At 37.0% G+C, this 24,588-nt stretch overlaps 1 protein-coding gene across 1 annotated transcript in view; it reads left to right on the plus strand.

Moving 5' to 3' along the window:
- Nucleotides 1-24,588, plus strand: part of TTC6 (tetratricopeptide repeat domain 6) — a 111,487-nt gene that overhangs the window by 79,895 nt on the left and 7,004 nt on the right. The window contains exons 28-35 of the mRNA XM_032213735.1: nucleotides 2,768-2,917; nucleotides 4,613-4,753; nucleotides 5,263-5,376; nucleotides 5,693-5,812; nucleotides 9,123-9,196; nucleotides 10,770-10,980; nucleotides 15,066-15,218; nucleotides 16,379-16,549. Of these exons, the coding sequence (XP_032069626.1) occupies nucleotides 2,768-2,917; nucleotides 4,613-4,753; nucleotides 5,263-5,376; nucleotides 5,693-5,812; nucleotides 9,123-9,196; nucleotides 10,770-10,980; nucleotides 15,066-15,218; nucleotides 16,379-16,549 (1,134 nt within the window). The remainder of the gene's footprint in view (nucleotides 1-2,767; nucleotides 2,918-4,612; nucleotides 4,754-5,262; nucleotides 5,377-5,692; nucleotides 5,813-9,122; nucleotides 9,197-10,769; nucleotides 10,981-15,065; nucleotides 15,219-16,378; nucleotides 16,550-24,588) is intronic.

The raw sequence follows: 24,588 nt of genomic DNA on the forward strand, positions 1-24,588 counted from the left end.
TGCTTCCTTGTTGTAGTCCTTTGCATTTTCCCACAATTCTTTCCAGAATTCAACTGTGGCCTGCTTTTCTGGTTTTTCACTTTTGGTGTCACCATTCACATTAAGACTTTGATAAAAACGCCGTTGGTCTGATCGAAATTGCTGATTTTGTTTATATTGGATGATTCGTGCCTCATATCTTTCAATTTTTCTAGCTGTTGCTGTTATCTGCTGTTTTACAATCTCTACAGCTTCATTGATGTTTCTTGTATCCAATCTGTATCTTCTAATTAGCCGATCTATGATTTTGTTGTTTTTAAGCCGTTGCTCATGCATGTTCTTTAAGTTACTAGCATCTGCCCTTAATTTTTTGATTTTTTGTTCTAATCGGATTTTCCACTTTGGCTTTGATGCTTTTTCTGTTGTGTGACTAGGTACTTTGATTTTAATGCCTAGTTCATTAGTGACTATTACAGCTGCGCTGTACATTAACTGGTTTGTTTCCAAGATGGATCCCGGTTCAATTGTTGAAAACACTGCATTAATCATTTTCATGATAGGGGCCAAAATTTTCTTAGGCACAGTTTTTAGTGATGGTAAGCGTTGCCTTTCCTCATTAAGCAGAAAATGCTCCATGATCTTATCCTTCAATTCTTTTTGTTTTTGAGTTAGTTCATCAGTTGGTTCAGTGATAACTGGTTCTAGTGGTGGTGATGTTATTTCCTCCCCTAGGGCTTCTTCTGGGAGTTCTACTATAATGTCTTTAGTTGTGTCTTGAATATCAGTTATTTCCGCTTGTGATATTGTTTTTTGGGTTTTGCAATTTGCCAGAATTTCCTCATGTTCAATTTCACTGAACACTTTATTACGTATAATAAATCGCCTTTGATCTGCTAGTCGTTGTTCACTAACATTTGAATCTGGATATTGTTCTTTCCATAATTCATACATTCGCTTTAAATAACCTCTTTTTTGTGGCTCTGAGTTGTAGTAACAGGCCATTATGGCACGGTTTTCATCTGCACTATATTTTTGTCGTTTTGTTGGCTGGTCCACTTGTAGCCCACTTGTCGACGGATGTCCAGGGACCCCAACATCCGCCGCGGCCCTTGTTAACCCGCGCGACGACCGATGCGGTATGGAATTCTTATTTGTTTTTTTCACCATATTGTATGGGTTGGCGGGTTTGTTTTTACGGGACCAGATGCCAACCTAACCCCAACCCTCCTCCTTTCTCATCCAGGCTTGGGACCGGCAATGGCGGAGTTATTATTATTATTATTATTATTAAAAAAGGATCACAGATTGGCATTGTTTCTTCCTCTCAAATCTCCTTTCAAAGATTATCTGCTTGATTGTGTGTGAGAGACAATGATTATATATTCCTTTTATTTGTTTCTTACATATTCCAATTTTATAGAAAAAAACTGTTAGGTGATTATTTGTTAGAAGCACATTCTGGACATTGAATGAACATTGAAGAACATTCAATTAAAGAAATACACTGGGCAACTCCTTAAAAAGAAAGCTATTTTATCTGAGAGCATAGAGCTACTTGAGGTAGCTACAATTTAGGGTGCAGAGGTTGGTAATATTTATAGGAAAGGCGATCTTTTGTGAAATGTTTGAATGTGCTCTTTAAAGCATTTGTTTTGATGGATATGTAGCCCTAGTTTGCAGATGTCCTTATCTAACTTTCTGAATGCACAGATCTTTCCCTTGATGTATGGTTATGGGCTGATTTTAGGCACCTCACTTGTGTGTTTAGGAAAACTCTGTATCTTTAAAGGAATTGTCTTGTTAGCTATTCTTTGAGAAGGATGCAGTTTAATCAGTTCAAGGTGCCTGTCAATTATTAGCTTCTTCTAATTTCTTTACTTACAAGTCATGTTAATAATTGAAAGGAATGTCAAAAGGCAGCACAGGAATAAAATTCTTCCTGAATTAAAATGTCTTCCAACATACTCCTGGAAGAATGTCTATAATCTCAATTTTAAAGTTGTTTTAATAAAATATATCAATTATTAAATTATCAGTCTTTGTAATAGCTTTATATCAATGGAGAGGCAAAACCAGAAAAATCTGATTCTATAAAGTCTAGATTCAATTCATTGTTTATGAACTATGTAAACCCCAATTTGGAAAAGAGAAAATCATGTAATCTTAGTAGTTCAGTAGCTATTCCTTTCTTTATCTATTTATCTTTAATTTGACTTTGATATACAGTTATATGTATTTTGCAAAAAAACTAATGTCACTTATTTAAATAATTTTCTTTTATATATATGCACACAACACACACTTATATTATTTAGATATCTCTGGGTAGTCCTCAGTTAATAACCACCTGTTTAATTTATGCCAGGGTTGAAAAAGTAGCTTTCTGACCAGTTCTTGAACTTACAACCACCACAGCATGGTCATATGCTAACCATTCAGTCGCATTTCAACTTGCATGCATTTATGATCATCGTTAAGTGAGGACGATGTATATTCTCAACTCAATGTATATTACTCAAACAGTAATATACATTATTATAGTAATATATTCACATTATTATATTGATTGTTATTTTTTATATAATACCACAGTTTTAAAGTTTTAAAATATTTTAAAGATTTGTCTGAAGATTATTTTTTTTAAAAAAAATTGAGATTGGAACTAAAATATCAATTTGTTTTCTACAACTGAAATATGAAAAATAGAGGAAATTTTCTCTTAAGTTTTGGTATTTTATTTATCTTGTAGAAGCATGATTCAGTTAAACCTAATGTTGAATTATTTTAGGCCTGCGATGCTTTTACTTCTGCTGTCAGAGTATATCCACGATATGCAGATGCATTTTATCAGCGAGGACTTTGCAGAATGCAGCTCCAACAATCTAAATGCATCTTAGATTTTAACAAAACACTTGCTATTATACCAAGGCATTTTCAGGTAAGAAAGGTGATTTTGTATTTCTGAAGATTTAAAAATAATCCTTAATAATAAAGTTTTAAAAATAAAGGCTTAAAAATACACCTGAAACAATATTGCTGTTTATTAACTGACTAAAAATTGAACATTTAACTTTTTTTGAAATCCAGCTGAACTGTTGAGAGTAAGATGGTCTTGACAAGATAGGCGGGATCAGAGGTGGGTTGCTATCGGTTTGCACCGGTTCAGGTGAACCAGTAGTGGAAATTGCGACTGGGTCGCCAAACCAGTAGGGATGGCAGGCTCGCCATGTCCCCAAACCTGTTCCCATTTTTTTGGACATTTTTAATGTTTTGCACATGTGCAGACCTATTTACAGGCAACTGCGCAGGCGCGCGTGGTGCAGGCAAATCACGAGTCTATCAAACCAACAGTAATGCCAGCAGCAACCCACCGCTGGGCAGGATATGTTATGAAACACATCAAGGACAAGCAGAAAATATGCAGAAGAGTCTTAGATAGACGACACCTTAATTTACAAAGTTATAAGAAGGGCACAATCAAACTTGCAAAAAAATTTTTTTACTCTATAAAAAAGGTAGTCACTGCCTTCCTGTGGAATTTATTTGTGGCCTGATCTTTTAGATGGGGCAGGCATCAATTAATTTGGTTCAGGTTTTTTTGTATACATAGCTAAACTTCAAATGCTTAAATATATTTGTTTAAATGCTGTCAGGGTGTCCACAATGGGAGGCAAAAAAGTCAAGATGTCCACAAAGGGAGTTTCAAACAGGCAAAGAGACACATACAGATTCATGATGCAAACCCTCTTCCTTATATATGCATGTGAAATTCAAGATCCCAAATCAGCTAACATTGGTACACAAAAGTTTACTTAGGGTACACAATAGAATAACCATTATAATTACAGATATGATGCCCAAAATAAGGCACACCAGGGAAGGTTATACAAAAATTAGGAACAGGCTATTACTGACCTCTATAATTTGCAGAGAAAGAAGCAAATTAGAAATAAGTATGTATGACCAAGGATAAGGCTACACTTGCCTAAATTCAGTGTTGTCTGTTCCCAACTAGATATTCAAGTAACATGATCTACCATTTGTAACTATCATGATAATTTGCTTGCTGGCTTGCTGGAAAAATTGTCATTACATGTAAATTGGGATCAGTGGTACATACTGTATATTCCTAAGGTTTAAAACAATTCATGGAAAAATATCCTTGGAATCTGCCTTGTTAACTATCATTGATTTTTTTTAACCAATATGCATATCTACACTAGCAGAAGTACGAAGACTTGATATATGGAGAGTCAGAAGACTCTTCTGGGATTTAGGGGCTAAGGGAAAAGACCCATCTTTCAGAACAAGAGAGAAGTGCCTGTAATGTATTTATTATGGATTAAGAGATAGCATACAAATGATAATTGTATGTAGGCTTTGACATTTTTGTATTCCAGTTAGCAGTCTTATTGGAAGTAATATATAATTTAAGGAGAGAGAAAAAGTTGTGTGGGTGTGTGAGAGAGGGGGGAGGGCGGGGGGAGAGAAAGAGAGGGAGGGAGGGAATGTTTTATTCCTATTTATAAATATTTGAAATTTCAAACCTATGTAAGACAACATCAAAGTCTCTGGATATTTCCTCCCTTTTGTGTTCTGTAGTGAGTTTGTTGTTTTCCCCCCCCCTGTTAAGGCTTACTTAAGTCGTGCTGCTTACTACGGTAGCAAAGGAAGATACTCGAAAGCAATCATGAATTGCACCGAAGCCCTCAAAATTGAGCGACAAAGTATAAGAGGGTATCTTTACAGAGGAGTACTGAAATTTTACAACAGGGTAAATATGCTTACTCTACTGGTGTCTTAATTTGGGATATATAAATGAAGGCTTCACAGTTGTCATATGAGTACAGAGGGATATTTGATCATCAGAGCTGCTTAGTAGCTGTGTAATGAGATCTTAATCACTTTCACAAGAATGTGAAATCTTGATTCATAGACCAATATTGAAATTAGTTTCAAGAAAACATGTCTTCTGTATTGCAAAATGGTTGTTGTTAGATGGAAAAACATGCATACAGACCAAGAGAAGGTAGAGAAAGGCAGGTTCTGGAAAAATCAGGGCTGTGGGTAAGTAGACTGCTTGGATCTGCTGTACATCAGCTGAAGATTCTAAGAAAAGAAAAGAAAAAGTGAGGGCAAAGCCCATCACCTTTTCCTTATTCACCTCCGTTGTTTCTGTTTTGTACACACCCCTCACAAAGACTGTAATATGTAACATGGTACCTTATTCTATATAAAATAAATAATAATGCTATTGCTAACTATTATGTCATTTTTTTATAGACTTACAAGCGTGCTGTTGAAGATTTAACTAAAGCTATAGAATTGGATAAGATGTGCATTTTGGCATATTATAACAGAGCAATTGCGTTCCAACAATTGAAGGACTATGAAAATGTATGGGTTGTTTCTTCTAGTTTGTTATTAAGTTGTTATGGTACTGGATGTCTACTTCCAAACCTGCTTTCCTGCTTTACCCATTTTATAGCAAATCTAGGGACAGGGTTTGACTCCTGTAAACATCTATGGCTTATTCCAACTGTTTTTTTTTCTCCTCCTCTCCACAAATAATGTTGTTATTATTACATTGAAAGGAATACAGTTTTTAATCAGCTCAAATGCTGGAAATAATTTCATATTGTACAAAAAATATTTATGCTTTTTATTTCACCAATTCACAGATGACTTTGTGGATTCTGTTTATTTGTTTTAGAGTTTGATAGATTATAAGACTGTTCTTCGTCTTGAGGCAAGCAAGGACATTGTCTTGAAAGTGCTGAAAAATCGTGCTATAGTTTTTATAGAAATGAAACAATATGAACATGCACTAAAGGTATTTCCCCTAATATTATAGATATGTTTGTTTCCACATTGTAGATTGGATTTATTTGAAAAATGTTTTGTAATCTCTAGTAGGAAAAGGGATAAAAGAAACAAAGCAATACTGCCATTTAGAAATGTAGCTAACCAACAAAGTGATTTCTTAACAAATAATTTGCAATAAATAAGTACCGTATATACTCGAGTATAGGTCGATCCGAATATAAGCCGAGGCACCTAATTTTACCACAAAAAACTGGAAAAGTTATTGACTCGAGTATAAGCCTAGGGTGGGAAATGCAGCAGCTACCGGTAAATTTCAAAAATAAAAATAGATACCAATAATGTTTTTGAATATTTATTTCAAAGAAAAACAGTAAACTAGCTCTGTAAGTGGAAAAGAGGGTCAATAAAAACAATATGGTATCAACAATAACTTTAAAAGTACAAAAACCTTAGCTCATTCAGCAACCAAGCTAAAACACAAGAGTTAAAATCCTTCAAAACTCATAGGCTCATAATATACATTCTACCAGTGTCCTGCCTGTGCCCATTGAATATACAACCTGCCCTGTGTCCATTAATTACAGCCTGCCATTGCCCATTGAATAACATATACAGCCTGCCTGTGCCCATTAAATATACAGTAGCCATTGTAAAAATTTGCTCTGGATAACAAATTATTATCACACAATACCGGTGTATTCAATGAAATACTTCACTCACCTCATGATTAAGGTGACCAGATTTTCAGATTGGTAAAGAGGGACACCTTTGACCGGGGGGGGGGGGAGGGAGCTGGCCGCGGCAGTTACTGCCAGCCCACGGCCTTGCTAGGGACGTCTGGTCACCTTAATTATACACATCCTCTCTCTCTCTATTCACTATGTCACGGCACACTAGTGTGCCACGGCACAGTGGTTGAAAAACACTGGTCTAAGAGACAACATGCACTGCAACAGAAGGAGTGTTCCCATAAAGCTAAGGTTTTCAGGACCTACAATTTTACCATCCAAAACAAGAGTGTCAGCATCGGTGTGCACAGAGTATAAGGACATCCCAGCAGCTCTCCCATTCATTCCCCAAAGGATTCCCAATGACCCCATAAACCATTTTTACCATGTTCACACTCTTCCCTACCTATAAATACACACAGTGCTACAGTAATGCTAAGGGTCAGCAACTGTCACAAGGGCTTATAGACAAAACAGCTGAAAGAAAGGGGATCCGAGGTCAAGTCTGACTACCCCCAAAATGATGAATCAGCAGATTATCTGTTTGGGTCCCCCTTTTTCCTTTCCTCCCCTTAACCCTAGTTAGCCCCCATTCCTTTTTTTGTGTGTGTGTCTGTGTGTGTGCAGAGCATACTTATGGGTGACCTCATGTTGATGAGTCAGCAGTGTCTGGACTCTGCACACAGAAGGCTGCAGCCAGCAGATACAAGGGGGTAATTCAGTCCACCTCATCCCTTTGTAAAACACCCCCCACCCCCAGCCGCTCTGTGAAACACCCCCCACCCCCAGCCGCTCCTCAGCCCCACCCGTTCCCAGACACCTGATGAGTCAGCACTACTTGCCCAGATGGGGACAGCGCACCCAACGCTTAGGTAGTCCGAGAAGAAGCGGGGAAGGGCCCCACTTCTTCTTCTTTTCACCCCACCTCCGCAGAAGGAAAACTCAAAGCATCACGGCGATCCCGGGAAAAAGAGGCGAGCCGGGGAGCGGCGGCATTTCTCTCCCTCTCCCTCTCTTTGCCGCGACCTGCCGCCGGCGGGCAACAAGGACGGCCACCCACGCCGCAGATCCACGTCCAGCAGGGAGGAGGAGGAGGGAAACCCACCCACCTGTCAGCCACGGGAGAAAGGAAGTCGGCGAGCGGAGGAAAAGACGGGGGAAAAGGAAGCTCGGCGGGTGAAATGCGGTCCCCGCCAGGATCTCACCTCGCCCTCTTAGCCTCCCCACCCTTGACACACATGCACGCACACGCACCCTCCGCCTAGCCCGCCAGAACATTCCTGGGTGGGAACAGCCGGGGGTGGGGGGAAGAGAGAGAGAGAGAGATGCGATCGCGTTCCCGGCAGTCCAGAGCAGGAGGCGCTTTTTTCCAAAAATAAACACAGTGGATCATCTATCTCAGTGTTTCTCCACCTTGGAGACTTGAAAGTGTGTGGACTTCAACTCCCAGAATTCTGGGAGTTGAAGTCCACATATTTTCAAGTCTTCAAGGTGGAGAAACACTGATCTATCTAATTAATATAATTAGTTATAATTAGTTGGGAGGGAAAAGCGCTTGGTGCAAAGAAGGAGTTTCTTTCAACCAGCGGAACCCCCTGGCGCAATCGGGCTGCGATTGGCGGCCGTCCTTGCTACAATCCGCGCCGCCCGCCTCATCAATGGGGTAAAGTCCTTACGTCCAGCTCTCATGCGGGCGTAAGGAAAGTCCTCTCTTTCCCCCTCATCAGAACACAAGCCCGGGAAGCGAGTGGAAGTTCTCTGCGCGACTGAAACGGAAGCCACGGCAGGAGAGTGAGGCTGCTGCCGGCCATTTCACCTCGCGCAGAGAACTTCCACTGGGTCCCGAAATGGAGGAGAAAAAGGGGCGCCCCTTTTTCTCCTCCATTTGGGCAAATTTTTCACTGACTCGAGTATAAGCCGAGGCAGCTTTTTTCAGCCCAAAAAGTGGGCTGAAAAACTCGGCCTATACTCGAGTATATACGGTATGCAATTCTTCTATTATCATCAGTGCTTAAAATTAATTTGTCCAAAATGTATTAAATGGGTTGAAAGAATATATTGGGCTTTTAGATATTGTTGTTAAATTTTAGAGCCTGTAGGTGTAGGTGGACCCAACACTGGAAGTCTTTAAGAAGTTGTTGGATAGCCATTTGTCTGAAACAGTATAGGGTTTCCTGCCTAGGCAGGGGGTTGGACTAGAAGACCTCCAAGGTCCCTTCCAACTCTGCTATTGTCTTGTATTGCATGCATTTACTAGAGAATCGTGTGTAATATCCATTTTACTATGTTTTGTATATATTACTTGATTTATACTCTGTGAGGTATATTACTGTATCTCACATATTACATCTTAAGGTTGTTCACAATATAAAAGTTAGATAATGAAAAGGAAAAAAGAAAGCAATAATTACTTGAAGAAATGAAAAAAAAAACCCTCATCTATACAGTAGTGGCTTTTAGAGTATAGGTACCTCTACAAAGATTTGTCAATTTCATTGTTTTTGCTGCAAAAACAATATGGCTAAACTTCTGAAAAATAGTATATTTAATGTAACACTTTTTAACGAAAGTGTCTTTCTGTATTTCTAGGACTTTGCAGAAGTGGCAATGACTGAACATAAAAACATAGGATTATTGAATGTTATTGGACTTTGCTATCACAGGTAATCTTAAACACTACTGAGTAAGATTTAGGAACATGTTTTTGATTCTCTTGTGTTATGGATAATTTCTATGTAGAAGATGTACATAGACAAAGGCAACAATGGTGGCCCAAGGAATTTTATTTCTTGCAACAACATCCAAATGCCTTACTCCAATTCTGATCTAGAATGAGCATTTCTAAAAGCCACGAGACATAATTCAAACAATCAATTTCTGTTTTCATCAATTTCTCTCCTCTGCAGGACAGAGCAAGCTCAGACATGAAGCAACTTTCAGTCTATTGCTTGGTTGTATTGACTTACCACTTCCAACTCTCCTATTAGCTAAGTAGTTATCAAGCTGTCTGGGATTGATAACTGTTACATTGAAACATATCTGGAAGTCACTAGGCTGGGGAAGTCCAATTAAAGAGAAAGACCTCCCTTGTTCCCCAGAAGCCAGATGTGTTTTCTTAACCCATCTTCACTATTTAGTTCAATTTCTAACTTATTTGGAAACAGCATTCTATAAAGGGTAGTATGTTAGGAAACCAGCATGTTCCTTATATATCTTTTTATGCTATATTTTAAGAAATTCAGTGGTGTACTTTTCCCCCAAGGTACTTATGTTATTGTATTTCTCAGTACTTGATAATGATAACACCATCTCATTTATTGTGAATCTTCTTTCTACGAGAACAAGGACATACATTTTCATTTGCTACAAAATTTGCCAGGTTTATGTTTTAATCATGTTCTATTTTTACGTTCATATGGAAAGCACTAGGTTGAGGAGTTTGGTTTACAGAGAACATGTAGAATATAATAGAATGAGTAAATGCATGTAAAATCATATCATCTTGCTTAGATTTATTGACTGATTCACTCATTCATTCATTTTTGTAATAATCACCCAGTTCCAGTGGACTTTGAGGATTGTACAAAGCGAAAAAGCAATAAAAATAATTGAAAGGTTTTTTAAAAAAACCAACAGCTTAGATTGAAACAATAATATGGGAAACAAAACCCGTAATATTTCATTGACTGAGTTAATTTGAGGTTATATCTTTAAAATCTATCTATCTATCTATCTATCTATCTATCTATCTATCTATCTATCTATCTATCTATCCATCCATCCATCCATCCATCCATCCATCCATCCATCCATCCATCCATCCATCCATCCATCCATCATCATCATCTAAAAATAATGTGCATTTGGTAGGATGCACATTAGGAGGTAAATTGAGAAAAAGTCTTGAAAACCATCTTTATAGAATATTTATCCTAATAAAAAACAAGCTACATTCCAGTTTAACGTAGGAGGAGCCTAATGAAGTGTCCTCTTTCAGGAAGGCTATGGATTAGCTTAATTCTGATCTCATCTCCTTCTGATAGAAGAGCTGAAAAAAGAGCTTGATAATATTATAATCAATAAGCCAAAGGATAGGGGAAGAAGGTGGCTGTATTTACATCTAGACTTCTGTTTTCTGCACCCCTGCTGTTTCCTTGTTCAAATATGCACATCTCAATATTCAAAACATCATAATCACTGTTAAAACATTAACATTTAAATGGTCATTGATTTCAGACTTCAGAAATATGAAGAAGCTGTGGAATCATTTTCTAAAGTTCTTAAACTCAATCCCTTTTCTTTGGATGCCTACATTGGTCGAGGAAATGCATACCTGGAATATGGTCATAGCAAAGGCACCAGACAGGCCCTAAAGGATTTCTTGACAGCAGTACATATCAATCCAGTGTCCATAAAGGCTAGACTTTGCTTAGGATACAGCTTGCAGGTAATATATTTGTAACTGTGTCATCATATTGTCTTTCTGAAAACAAAACAAAAATAATAATTGCTGTTTGACAACGAATAATTTAGACTTCATTAGAAGACTTCCCTGCTTATTACTCTATTTTATTAAGTTAGCTCAGATCTTTATTAATTAATAAGAGTAGGTTGATACCTTCTGCTGTATAAATTAGTCAATGCTTTTTGGTCTTAATGAAATATGAACACATTCAGTTTTAACTTCAGAAAAAAATGTCTTCCCTGGAAATTATCCCTAGTAAACAGAAAAATATTTATTCCTCACATTATATCTCTTTCTATGTTGTTTGAAATAAATGTGAGTGAAAAGTTGAATGATTTTTATTTGAAGTTCATTCAGAAACAAGAAGTGGTAGGACCTTTTATCAGCATGGGGAGGAGGGGGGGACAGAATTCCCACATACAGGTAGACCTTGCTTAAAAACGTCCTGTTTAAGCAACTGTTCAAAGGTATGATGACACTGAAAAAGTAATTGTATAAGTATTTCTCTCATTTATGACCATGGCAAATCCCCACAAATATGTGATTGAAGAATTGAGGCACTTTGCAATCAGTGGACATTTATATTTCTCACAGAATCTCATGGTCTTGTGATTGCCATTTGTGCAGTTCACAGATGACTTCTGATAAACAGACTCAATGGAGAAACTGGCATTAAAAGGTCACTGTCATGGTCATACAATGTCTCCCTTATCTACCTAATGGAAATGATATTGTAAGTTCATTGCCATCTCATGGTATTTCACTTAGTTACCATGTCACTTAGCAATGGATTTGGTTGTCCCAAGTGCAGTCACTAAGTGAGGTCAATTTATATAGCCTCGTCGTTTCTACCCTGGCTTTCAAAATACATTTCTTCTGCTGATTAGGTAAAGCAAATGAGGAGGAAAAAGCAGGAAAACTTTGTAAAGCTGTGGGACATTATTACAGGGCAGGGATGGGTAACTGCAATTCACCAACTTTATATTAACTGATAGACCAATAGTTTCCCTTCACACAGATAATTTTGCTATATTGCTATTACATTTTGCATAATTGTGATTTTCTCTACATAACATTTTGAATTACTGTAGTACTTAGTACACTTTAATCCATTTAGATCATGTTCATACAATATTGAGAGTTAAGCTGGTGACAAAAGCACTTGAAATTACAGTTTTCTAGGCTCTAGAATTGATAAAAATGGCAAATGTGCAAAAGTGATTTAGAGTAGACTAGCAAAGAGCAAAAAGGCATTGAGAGGTCTGGACAAGCGGATGGAAACCCCAGATGTTTCAAGTAAGACAAATTTAGAAAGGTCATCTTAGCGTATTCTCTGTTACGATATATGGATGTGAGGAATGGACTCTGCACAAAGACATAAAGAAGGTTGACTTCTTTGTGCTATAGGGTTGAAGAAATTTGTATCACAATTCTTGGACAAGCAAGAAAATGAACTATTCAGTAAGAGAAGAAATAAAGCTAAAATATTCTTTACAAGTAAAGATCATGAAGCAAACTCTTCTATACATTGGATACATATGAAAGGCTGATGGAAACAATAATCATGCTGGGCAAGATAGATGAAAGTAGAATAACCAAGTGATAGCAGATGAGATGAGGTAATGGAGTCACAGAAATGGCACCTGCAAGAACTGCATAATGTGGCAAAAGGCAGGACAGCTTGGAGAGCTTTTATCCAAAGAGTCACCAGGAGTCAGCTATGTCTCAACAGAGCATAACAATACAAGGATTAAGCCCTGTTAATGAAGATGCCTAAGTAGGCAGAAATCCTTTACACTTAATTCAAAGTAAAGCAATGCAAATCCTTGAAGGGCATGCTTCATTTAAAAAAAAGCTTTGATGAAATAACTCTATTAAGACAATTTGCACATTCAAGTGGAGACCCACTTCATTGCAGTGAATTGAAACAGATGACTGCAAAACACTTTGCAGCATTTCAAAAAGCATTGCCAATTTAATTGCCTTTCTATTGCTTCTGAAATTGTTACATATGGTTATGTTTCATATGTGGAAAACTCTGGAGAGGGAAGAAGTTGAGTGATATGTTGGCTTTTTGATTTAAGACTGAAAAAAACCAGATTTTTATCTGACGATGTTACAAATAAATATTTGTATGGCATCTACATATTAATAGTAATGAATTCCAAAGCTTCTCTAAACAGTAGTAAAATGAAATAGAGAGGCATGCCATATGATAGTCCTATTTCAAGGAGCAACAGAAGTGCAAAGAAGTCCTGTTATTCCCAATTCTTCTAGATGATCCATAAATATATTATGATTGATCACATTGAAAACCAATAATAAGTTAACAGCAACTAACTGTATATGCTTTCTGTAAGTCTCTAAAAATCACTCATCAGATCAGCAAAGGCAGTCTCAATCTCATAGTCTGCTTTTAAACAGTTTGAAATGGGCCAAATATCTGCTTTCATGAGAACTGTTTACAACTGAGAGCCTACACCATTTTGATTCTTTCAACCAACGTTGAAAGATTAATTTGGCCTATAGTTGCCCTTCTTTGAATGATCTAATTCAGACTTATTTAAAATAGTTATTTCTAATTGCCTCTTTTCAACAGGACGGTCTTTTGCCTTCCTTTAGAATTGTCTTTTATTTGTAATAAACTAAAACCTATAAGCAAGTTGGATAAAAATCAAGAGGACATGTAGTGGAACCTACCATTCCAAGTAGCTTATCCCTATAAAAGGATGTAACAAAATATTTTCAAAAAAATCTGAATTATAACAGTTTCCCCAAAGTTCTCTAGCAGAATGATAGGAGCAGTGCAAATCATCCCTTCAATCTGAAACAACTCAGTAAGCTGAAAAACAATACATGTAGAAAAAAAAACTTCAGATATATTCATAGTATAACTATCAAAGAGATTGATTATCGTAATGGAAAAATGTGGTCACTAGGAATCAAAGATGACTTGATGGCATATAACCTAGTAATCAATCAATCCTTACCCATCAAGTGGGCTTGATATCTTTTTTCTGGGTTTGAGTTAAATCTTCCTGCCATCTGCTGTATAACTACCTGCCTTGCAGGTTCAACTTCCACAGTTAATCAATATATTAGGGGCATATTTGAGGCAGTTCAGAGAGGACATTTTGAATTATGATATGAATTCCCTTAGTAAGTTTATCATTCCATAGAATCCACAGAGTTGCTGATCATACTGACCAAAACCCTTCAAAGGACATTTGGAATCCAAATAAATCCAATTGCCTTTTTGGCACACTATCCAACAGATCATGATCCTTATAAAAATTAGTTGTTGCTATTAATCCAGCCTTATCTACATAATGGTCTGCCCAAAGTCATGGGAAGCTATGAAGGATTTCACATCTTGTTTGGATAAAGCATTGTTACCATAAGTCCTATGGATCTTGAGCCATTCCAAACAAAACAACACTCAAATGGATATGAGGTTGGGAAATTCCAAAATTCTGAAAGCAATTCATTGAGATGAGTAAGAAATCCCATTAAACTGTGAGATGGGTAATGTACTAACAGAATTTTCAGGCTATTCCTAGTCACAGAATTGAAATTTGCACAATTTCTGCTCAGTTTCTCAGCCTAGCTCTACTGAAAAGTACCTAGTGGGAGTCCCGTACAACCTTCCTACTTCACTTTGCCAAGGCTCTATTACCCAAGCCTAGTCAAATCTTTAAATATATGATGTATTCCATTACATATCCAATGTATTCATGATTACCCGCCCGAATGATGAATGAATGTTGTTTACTATTTTACTTCTATGTATTGTTGTGTCTATTGTCTGTATACCCCCCCCCTATTTTATGTAAGCCGCCCTGAGTCCCCTCAGGGAAAAGGGCGGCCTATAAGCATTAATAAATACCAAATACCAAATACTTAGGCACCCCTGAGTTGAGTTTAACTCTCAATTACCAAAGGAACAAGTACTTGGTATTTTGATCTTCCTTCAGTAATAACTTTCAGCTTTCCTAAGAACATTCCAATAATGTCTTCAATCGTCTTTATTTTCTTTATTTATTAATGTTTTTGTTACATTACTTCAGGCTCTTGGAAAATTTCAGAAAGCGTGGATTCAGTTTTCAGCAGCCATTCATTGTGATCCTAGTTGTCACAATGCTTACGATGCACGTGCTATAGTCTGTCTGCAGATGGGGGATGTTTTTGCCGCTTTTCAAGATACAAACGCTGCACTAAAGGTAAATAGTTTTGTTTGTAACTGAGCAGGACTGAAGATTTTCTGCTCTTTTTAATTAATACCTTTTCTCGGAGTTTGGATTATTCTAAGATAAGAGCCGAGGTGGTGCAGTGGTTAGAGTGCAGTTAAAGTGCAGTACTGCGGGCTACTTCAGCTGACTGCTAGCTGAAGTTCGGCAGTTCAAATTTCACCGGCTCAAGGTTGACTCAGCCTTCCATCCTTCTGAGGTGGGTAAAATGAGGACCCAGATAGTTGAGGATAATATGCTGACTCTGTAAACCACTTAGAGAAGGCTGTAAAAGCACTGTGAAGCAGTATATAAGTCTAAGTGCTATTGCTATTCTCATTCACAAGGCCTTTTCAGGTATTCGGGAAATGCAGGCATGCGAAAGAGAGAAACGGGAATAGGTGCTTCTCCATGTCCCCAATCCCTTCCTTTTTTAGAGCTGGGTTTTTCAAACTTGGCAACTTTAAGATGTGCGGACTTCAATTCCCAGTTAGCATGGGGAATTTTGGCCTGAATGAAGTTGGCCTCACCCTAATCAGCCTTCTAGGAGACCTTTAAACCTGGCTTCTTCATCAATCTTGGCAATCCCCTGGTAAGCCTACAAGATGGCTATATGATGTCAAATGTTCATTCTCCCATATTCTTGTTTTTGTAAATATTTTTATTTATATGTGTGTTATTTTAATTGTTAATAAGTTTGTATAAGCCCCAAATCATACTTTATGAGAGATACATAAATCTAATAAATAAATAAATCTAATAAATAAATATGCTTCCAGGGATGGGAACTTTTAAATATATTAAAAAAAAATGTAGCATCCCCTGAAACATGTTTTATATCTCTCTCATGCACTATTACTCCATTATGAAAGACAGATTCAAGTGTCCCATAAAACCCACTTTGTTTTATTTAGTTTCTAGCCAATGCCTTCCTCCCCTGCTTTTGGGAATAAAGATCCAGATTGCTGTTTTTAATTCATTATTATGATATGGGAGAAGGGAGAACAATATTCTTCAATAGATCATTCCTGGGCAGGAATATTTGGGGCCATAGCTTAAAACCAACTACCAGTTTAAGATGTATTTTATACATATACTGTATCTTATAATCATTTATACATTTTAATCTAAAACCTTATCTGTTTGAATTTCAGATAACCACTAATGCAGAATTGCTTACAAATCGAGGTGTGATTAATCAGTTCATGGGATATTTAAACTGTGCTATGCAAGATTATCAGCATGCTATCACTAAAGACCCCAACTATGCTTTAGCCTATTTCAATGCAGCAAATGTCTACTTTTTAAACAAACAGTTCTCACAGGTTTGTATTTGGTTCTGTGCTGGCATGGTTGTGGGTTTTTTAAAAAATCTCTTTTGGGGAAGCTTTTTTAAATTTATAACTACAAATTGCTAATTTTTGTCTTTATTAAATATTAGTGAATAATAATAAAAAAATTCAAATATATATTACATAATAAATCTTGAATGTCAACTCATCTATTAATAACCTTCAGTGAGTAAACGAAATGAAAATAATTCTTTGAAAATATGTAATCCTAGACTAAGCAATTCAAGGAAATTTAACTAAGTTACTTGAATTTTTTTTGTCTTTGCGGCTTTTGGTCTTTTTTACAATATATCCAGTACAATAAATTGTTTGCATTAGTTCTTTACTCTTTGTAAAGTGGCGAATACCTCACAGCCTACTTTTGCAACTTTAGTTTACTTTTAGAGGAAAGGGCATTCAGAGGAAATTAAGATCTATCTGAGTCTATCTCACACCAGGGACTGACAATATGCCATATATAGATAACAAGCAATAAGATTTTTCAAATGTAGAAAACTATCAAAGATGTTGACATTTTGAATGCATAATTTGCAGAAATCTCAGAAGGGTAATAATGAATTAAATTTCTGGCAGCTGAGTCATTATAGGTAATCCTGAAAAGGTTTGACAGGTCTGCCTTTTTTGCACAGTAGTTGAGTGGGTTGTAAAGAGAATGCTAGTTTACTTTTGCACATATTTCAAACAAGTTGTTGCTTGTCAAGTACAATAAATTTAAAATCTAAAATGACAGTTGTGCCATAGGCTTAGGGACTCCAGGGGACTGCTGAACTATTGTGGTAGTTCCACTATTATTAACATCTCTTCACATAATTTTTTTTTTCATTTTTAGTTTTGTTTGTTCTCATTTTTAAGGTTACTACTGTGATAGCAAAAGGCAGCTTTACTTGTAATAGCTTACATCTTGCAATGATATCTTTAAGATTATTAAACAACATCTATCTATTCCAGGTCCTTGGGAGGGACTCAATAGATGGTGCTAAATCCAGTCTAAATATCTGGCTAACTGTGCGAACAACCCTAATAATTGTTTAGTGTGTATTAAATAACAGGATCTGTTTAGCCTTGTTGTAAAAGCAGCCTGAATCACTTATTGTGAGATGGGTGGCCATATATATTTGATAAATAAATAAAAATATGTGTCATGGATTTACTTGGGTAGATTCCTATACTACACACTGGATGATTCATTAAAAGCAATATTGCACTATATTAAAATGTCCAATGACTAAAATATCTATGGTTTCAAAATGATTAAAAGTATCTGAGGGGCCACCTCTTCCAGATTACATCTTTCCATCCATTTAGATATGGCAGAGAAGGCATGCTGCCTTCTGTTAGGGAACTACACTTGGTGAGTCCCAGGAGGCAGGCCTTCTTTGCTGTGTGGCACCTGCCTTTTGGAAATCCTCCCCTCTGAAATGAGGTAACTGTTAGCTCCATCCCTGTTAATATTCCAGGACTCCTCAAGACCTGTCTATGTCATAATGTCTAGGGTGCCCCAGGAGACTGGTAACATTCTTAGACATCGCCATCATTGTAGTTAATATTCACTCTCTTCCGTACCTTTTTTATATTTTAATTTTTATCTGTTTTTATGTATGTATTGATCTGTTAATTGTTGTATGCCACAAAATATTTTTTGTAAGATGGGAAGCCATATAAATTTAGTACATAAATAAGAGTATACAATATTTTCAATTTTAAAAATGGCAGATGATCATAGGGCTGTGTACTAACATTTAAATAATATAAGAAGGGAGAGAAGGAGCCAACATTGTGACGATATGGACGTGCGGTCTCGATGCTCCGAGACCGCAGCCAATACTTTTGCCGCTGGGTGGTCCAATCGGACCTAAACCATCCCGAAGAGTCGGTGAACAAGAAGAATATGTCTTGCTGACCTCAGGGACATTGCAAAGTCCCTGAAAGAAGCAAGGGAAGTTCTTCAAGCCGGCGACAAAAAATCCAGCCAAGGCTGATGAAGTTGGGGTGGCTCCAAAATGGAAGGATTTGGAAAGCGAAAGTGTTTCCAGCTGGTGAGGAACTTTTACTGTTTTAAAAAGAGACTGCCTATAAAAACTTAAAATTAATCTAAATTGGAAAACAGAAGAATCAAGCGGCGGAATTAAATTTGGAATGGTTTTGGACAGTGGTTATCTTACTTTTTAAATACTATCTTCATGGATGGAATTTATGCAAGCCTTTTGAAACGGATGGATGAAGTTTTCTTTTATTTTTTCTTTTATTGTTCTCTGTAACCTATGGACTAAATTTTCCTCTTTCATTGCTATTGGTGTTTTCCTAACTCATTTAAAGATTGGACTCTTTTTTTAACTTGAAATACAAAAAAGATACAAAAGAAATTAGATTTGCAATGGTATTACTGCTGCTCGGAGGCTGCTCGGAGGCTGGGAGGGTTTGTGGATTGGAGTTTGTGTATTGAAAATGGAACACTTTTTTTCCCCACTGATTGTTCTGACTTGGCACTACAAAGTTTCACTGCTTGACTACAGAGAATGATAAGAAGGGAAGCACACAGATGTCCCTTTGAAGTATATTTTTAATCAGAGAAAAGTGAAAACAAACGTTCTTTGTGAATCTATGTTTTAATTTTATTAACCTTCCAAGCTAGAGCAGCTGTGTTTGTTAGAATGGCAAAATTTCAAAAGAAAACAGAAATCTCAAGTTTGCAAAAGATACTTTTAGAAATACAGAAATTATCAAATACATATGAAAGACTAGAGAAAAAACTGGAAGATTTAGAGCATATAACAACAAAATATGATGAAAAAAATGAGGATGTCTATCAAATGCAAAATGGGGTGGATAAAACTCAAAAAATCAAAGTGGAAAATGAATATATAGAGATTAAACCTGCTGATATTTATGGTGATTGGTTTGTCTCTGAAAATGGAAAGAATGGAATACTGGAAGAGGAATTAAATGGAGAGGAAATTTCTTCCAGAGGGCAAGATACAGAAGGAGAAAAAAGCAAAGAATTTATGGATTTAAAGAGAGAAATTCTATTAGCAAAAGCATTGATAACACTGCTGACAATCAAAGATAAGCTAAGTAAGGAAACAGAAAGAGGGCATCAAGATTATATGAGAGATCTTATAAGCAAGGAGTTGCTAAGAGGAGTCTATACAAAGCTGATCAAGAAGATGATTAGAGGACTGGCACCACAAATGGCAGAAGATATGAGAGGCTTTTGCTATTGGAAAGATGCAGGTTGATAGATGGAAGAATATAATTTAAAACTAGTTAAACTTAGTGAAATTTATTGACAATAGATATAGCTTAAATAACTAATAATGTTACTAATGTATACAATGTGTAGTGTTATGATGAGTATAATTGGATATGAATATTGAATGGTACCCATGTAAGGAAGATTAGTAATCCCTTTGGATTATACATAAAGGTTAATAATAATAATAATAATAATAACAACAACAACAACAACAACAACAACAACTGATGGATTATTTGGAAAGAAACAACATCTTGCCAGTAGAGCAAAAAGGCAACAAAAGAAGGAGCAGGGGCACAAAAGATCAGCTTTTAATTGATAAAATGATATTAGAAAATTGTAAGAACAGAAAAACGAACTTGAATATGGTCTGGATTGATTACAAAAAGGCATTTGACTCACTGCCACATAGTTGGATCATAAAATGCTTAGAAACAACTGGCATTAGCAAAAATATTACATCCTTTACTGAGAAGGCGATGAAACAATGGAGAACTGAGTTGGCAGTAGGGAATGAGATCTACGGAATGGTTAATATCAAGCGAGGAATTTTCCAGGGTGATTCACTTTCACCTCTTCTCTTCATCATCGCAATGATCCCACTATCAGTAATATTTAAAAAAATGAAATTAGGCTACCAAACAGCCAAAGAAGCTGAAAAAATTTCGCATTTACTATATATGGATGATTTGAAACTCTATGGAAAGTCAGAAATAGAAATCCAATCATTGACAAACACAGTCCGAGTATTCAGCACCGATATTTCAATGCAGTTTGGCATGGAAAAATGCACCACTGTATCCATAAAAAGAGGCAAAATCACTGCATGTGAGGGAATTGAAATGCCCAATGGCCAATTAATTAAATGCAAAGAAAATGAAGCCTACAAATACTTAGGCATTCTGCAATTAGATAACATCAAGCATGGAGAAGTAAAAACTATTGTCAGTCGAGAGTACACCAACAGAGTTAGGAAAATTTTGAAATCTAAATTGAATGGTGGAAATACAATCAAGGCCATAAATACCTGGGCAATACCAGTTATAAGATACACAGCTGGTATAGTTAACTGGACACAAGCTGATTTAGACCTTTTGGACCGAAAAACCAGGAAACTAATGACAATGCACTACAGTTTACATCCACGTGGTGATACTGATAGACTATATCTGCCCCGAAAATCAGGTGGCAGAGGATTATTACAAGTGAAGCAAACAGTTGAAGAAGAAAAACATGCACTGGCTGATTATTTAAAAGAAAGTCAAGAACATCTATTAATCGAAGTAAAGAACAAAAATCTACTGAAGGCCCAACAGACGAAACAAGAATACAAAAAAGATGTGATAAAATCAAGAATGGAGAGTTGGCAGAACAAAGCACTGCATGGCCAATTTCTGGAAAAAATAAAAGATAAAGTGGACAGTGAACAAACTTGGTTATGGTTAACAACAGGTACATTAAAGAAAGAAACAGAGTCACTAATCCTGGCTGCGCAAGAACAAGCTATCCACACAAATGCCATTAAGGCCAAAATCGAAAAATCCTCTGATGATGCCAAATGCAGACTTTGCAAAGAAGCTGATGAAACTGTTGATCACATCCTCAGCTGCTGTAAACAAATCGCGCAGACTGATTATAAATTGCGGCACAATTCAGTAGCACAAATGATCCATTGGAATTTGTGCAAAAATTATAATATTAAACCAGCAACAAACTGGTGGGAACATCAGCCTGAAAAAGTCACCGAAAATCAGATGGTCAAGATCTTGTGGGATTTCCGTATACAAACGGACAAAATACTGGCGCATAATACACCAGACATCACACTGGTTGAGAAAAATAAGGTCACAATCATAGACATCGCAATACCAGGTGATAGCAGGGTCGCCGAGAAGGAACATGAAAAAATCGCAAGATACCAGGACTTAAAAATCGAAATTCAACGACTATGGCACAAACCAGCAGTGATAATTCCAGTGGTAATTGGCACACTGGGTGCTATACCAAAAGCACTGGAATTACATTTAAAACAGCTAAAAATTGACAAAATCACCATCAGTCAAATGCAAAAAGCCACACTGCTTGGATCTGCACGCATATTACGAAAATACGTTACGACGTCCTAGGCCCCTGGGTGGGGCCCGACTAGTAACCAATGCCAAATCCGGCGAAACAACTGGCCGCTGTGATACAATTGTATAATAACAACAACAACAACAACAACAACAACAACAACTCCTCTGCCATTGCCAGTCCCAAGCCTGGATGAGAAAGGAAGAGGGTTGGGGTCAGGTTGGCAACTGGCCCCATAAAAAACCCAGCCAACCCATACAATATGGTGAAAGAAACGAATAAAAATTTTATACCGCATCGGTCGTCGCGCGGGTTAACAAGGGCTGCGGTGGATGTTGGGGTCCCTGGGCATCCGTTGACAAGTGGGCTACAAGTGGACCAGCCAACAAAATGACAAAAATATAGTGCAGATGAAAACCGTGCCATAATGGCCTGTTACTACAACTCAGAGCCAGAAAAAAGAGGTTATTTAAAGCGAATGTATGAATTATGGAAAGAACAATATCCAGATTCAAATGTTAGTGAACAACGACTAGCAGATCAAAGGCGATTTATTATACGGAATAAAGTGTTTAGTGAAGTTGAACTTGAGGAAATTCAGGCAAATTGCAAAACCAAAAAAACAATATCACAAGCAGAAATAACTGATATTCAAGATACAATTAAAGACATTATAGTAGAACTCCCAGAAGAAGCTCTCGGGGAGGAAATAACACCACCACCACTAGAACCAGTTATCACTGAACCAACTGATGAACTAACTCAAAAACAAAAAGAATTGAAGGATAAGATCATGGAGCATTTTCTGCTTAATGAGAAAAGGCAACGTTTACCATCACTAAAAACTGTGCCTAAGAAAATTTTGGCCCCTATCATGAAAATGGTTAATGCAGTGTTTTCAACAATTGAACCGGGATCCATCTTGGAAACAAACCAGTTAATGTACAGCGCAGCTGTAATAGTCACTAATGAACTAGGCATTAAAATTAAAGTACCTAGTCACACAACAGAAAAAGCATCAAAGCCAAAGTGGAAAATCCGTTTAGAACAAAAAATCAAAAAATTAAGGGCAGATGCTAGTAACTTAAAGAACATGCATGAGCAATGGCTTAAAAAACAACAAAATCATAGATCGGCTAATCAGAAGATATAGATTGGATACAAGAAACATCAATGAAGCTGTAGAGATTGTAAAACAGCAGATAACAGCAACAGCTAGAAAAATTGAAAGATATGAGGCACGAATCATCCAATATAAACAAAATCAGCAATTTCGATCAGACCAACGGCGTTTTTATCAAAGTCTTAATGTGAATGGTGACACCAAAAGTGAAAAACCAGAAAAACAGGCCACAGTTGAATTCTGGAAAGAATTGTGGGAAAATGCAAAGGACTACAATAAGGAAGCCAAGTGGATACATGACATTGAGAAAAGCATTGGCAACAAACAAATGCAAGTATTAGAAATAACAACTGAGATGGTCAAAAATCAAGTAAAAAAGGTATAGAATTGGACATCACCTGGAAAGGACCAATTACATGGTTTCTGGCTCAAATATATGACCAGTTTACATGCAATATTGGCTAGACAACTGAATGAAATTTTACAAAAGGGCCAAATTGATGAATGGTTGACAACTGGAAAAACATACTTGATTCAGAAAGATGCAACTAAAGGAACAACAACTGAAAACTACAGACCAATAACATGCTTGCCAACAACCTTCAAATTACTCACAGGCATTATTGCAGATAACATGATGGATTATTTGGAAACAAACAACATCTTGCCAGTAGAGCAAAAAGGCAACAAAAGAAGGAGCAGGGGCACAAAAGATCAGCTCCTAATTGATAAAATGATATTAGAAAATTGTAAGAACAGAAAAACGAACTTGAATATGGTCTGGATTGATTACAAAAAGGCATTTGACTCACTGCCACATAGTTGGATCATAAAATGCTTAGAAACAACTGGCATTAGCAAAAATATTACATCCTTTACTGAAAAGGTGATGAAACAATGGAGAACTGAGTTGGCAGTAGGGAATGAGATCTACGGAATGGTTAATATCAAGCGAGGAATTTTCCAGGGTGATTCACTTTCACCTCTTCTCTTCATCATCGCAATGATCCCACTATCAGTAATCTTAAAAAAAATGAAATTGGACTTCCTGGGGGCGTGGCCTGTTGCCGAGGAGGGCTCCACCGAGCTCCTCAGAGATCTGGTTTGTATATCTAAATAAGATCATAGATAGCACCCCTTTTTGGCTAAGAAAGGGGCAGGGAGTAGCTCTGTAGGCTAGGGTCTATTCGTAAGCCACAGCCTTTTTCTTTTTTTTTGGCTGTGGATAGAGATTAGATCCAGCCGGGGCGGAGCTTTTATCTCCAGCCAGTTCTTCTCAGCTGCCTTTTTTTTTTGGCAGCCCCAGACAGGCTAGCCCCCCCCAGGACAAAACAAAGTTTTTTCAAGCTAGAATTGATATGGGCGGGTCCCACCCCTGTGAGATTTATGCTTTTATTACTATCTTAAATACCAGCACCATTTGTCTTAGAGACTTCTTTGTCTAAATGGACTTCAAAATGGCGATTTCTCTCCGTGGATGATTGATAGTGGATGTACTTAGCCGGTTTTACCTTCCTGCAGACCGCTCCTTAACAAAATAAACTCTTCTTCTTTGGAAATAGA

Source organism: Thamnophis elegans, chromosome 1 (genome assembly GCF_009769535.1).
Source record: "Thamnophis elegans isolate rThaEle1 chromosome 1, rThaEle1.pri, whole genome shotgun sequence".
Classification (NCBI taxonomy): domain Eukaryota; kingdom Metazoa; phylum Chordata; class Lepidosauria; order Squamata; family Colubridae; genus Thamnophis; species Thamnophis elegans.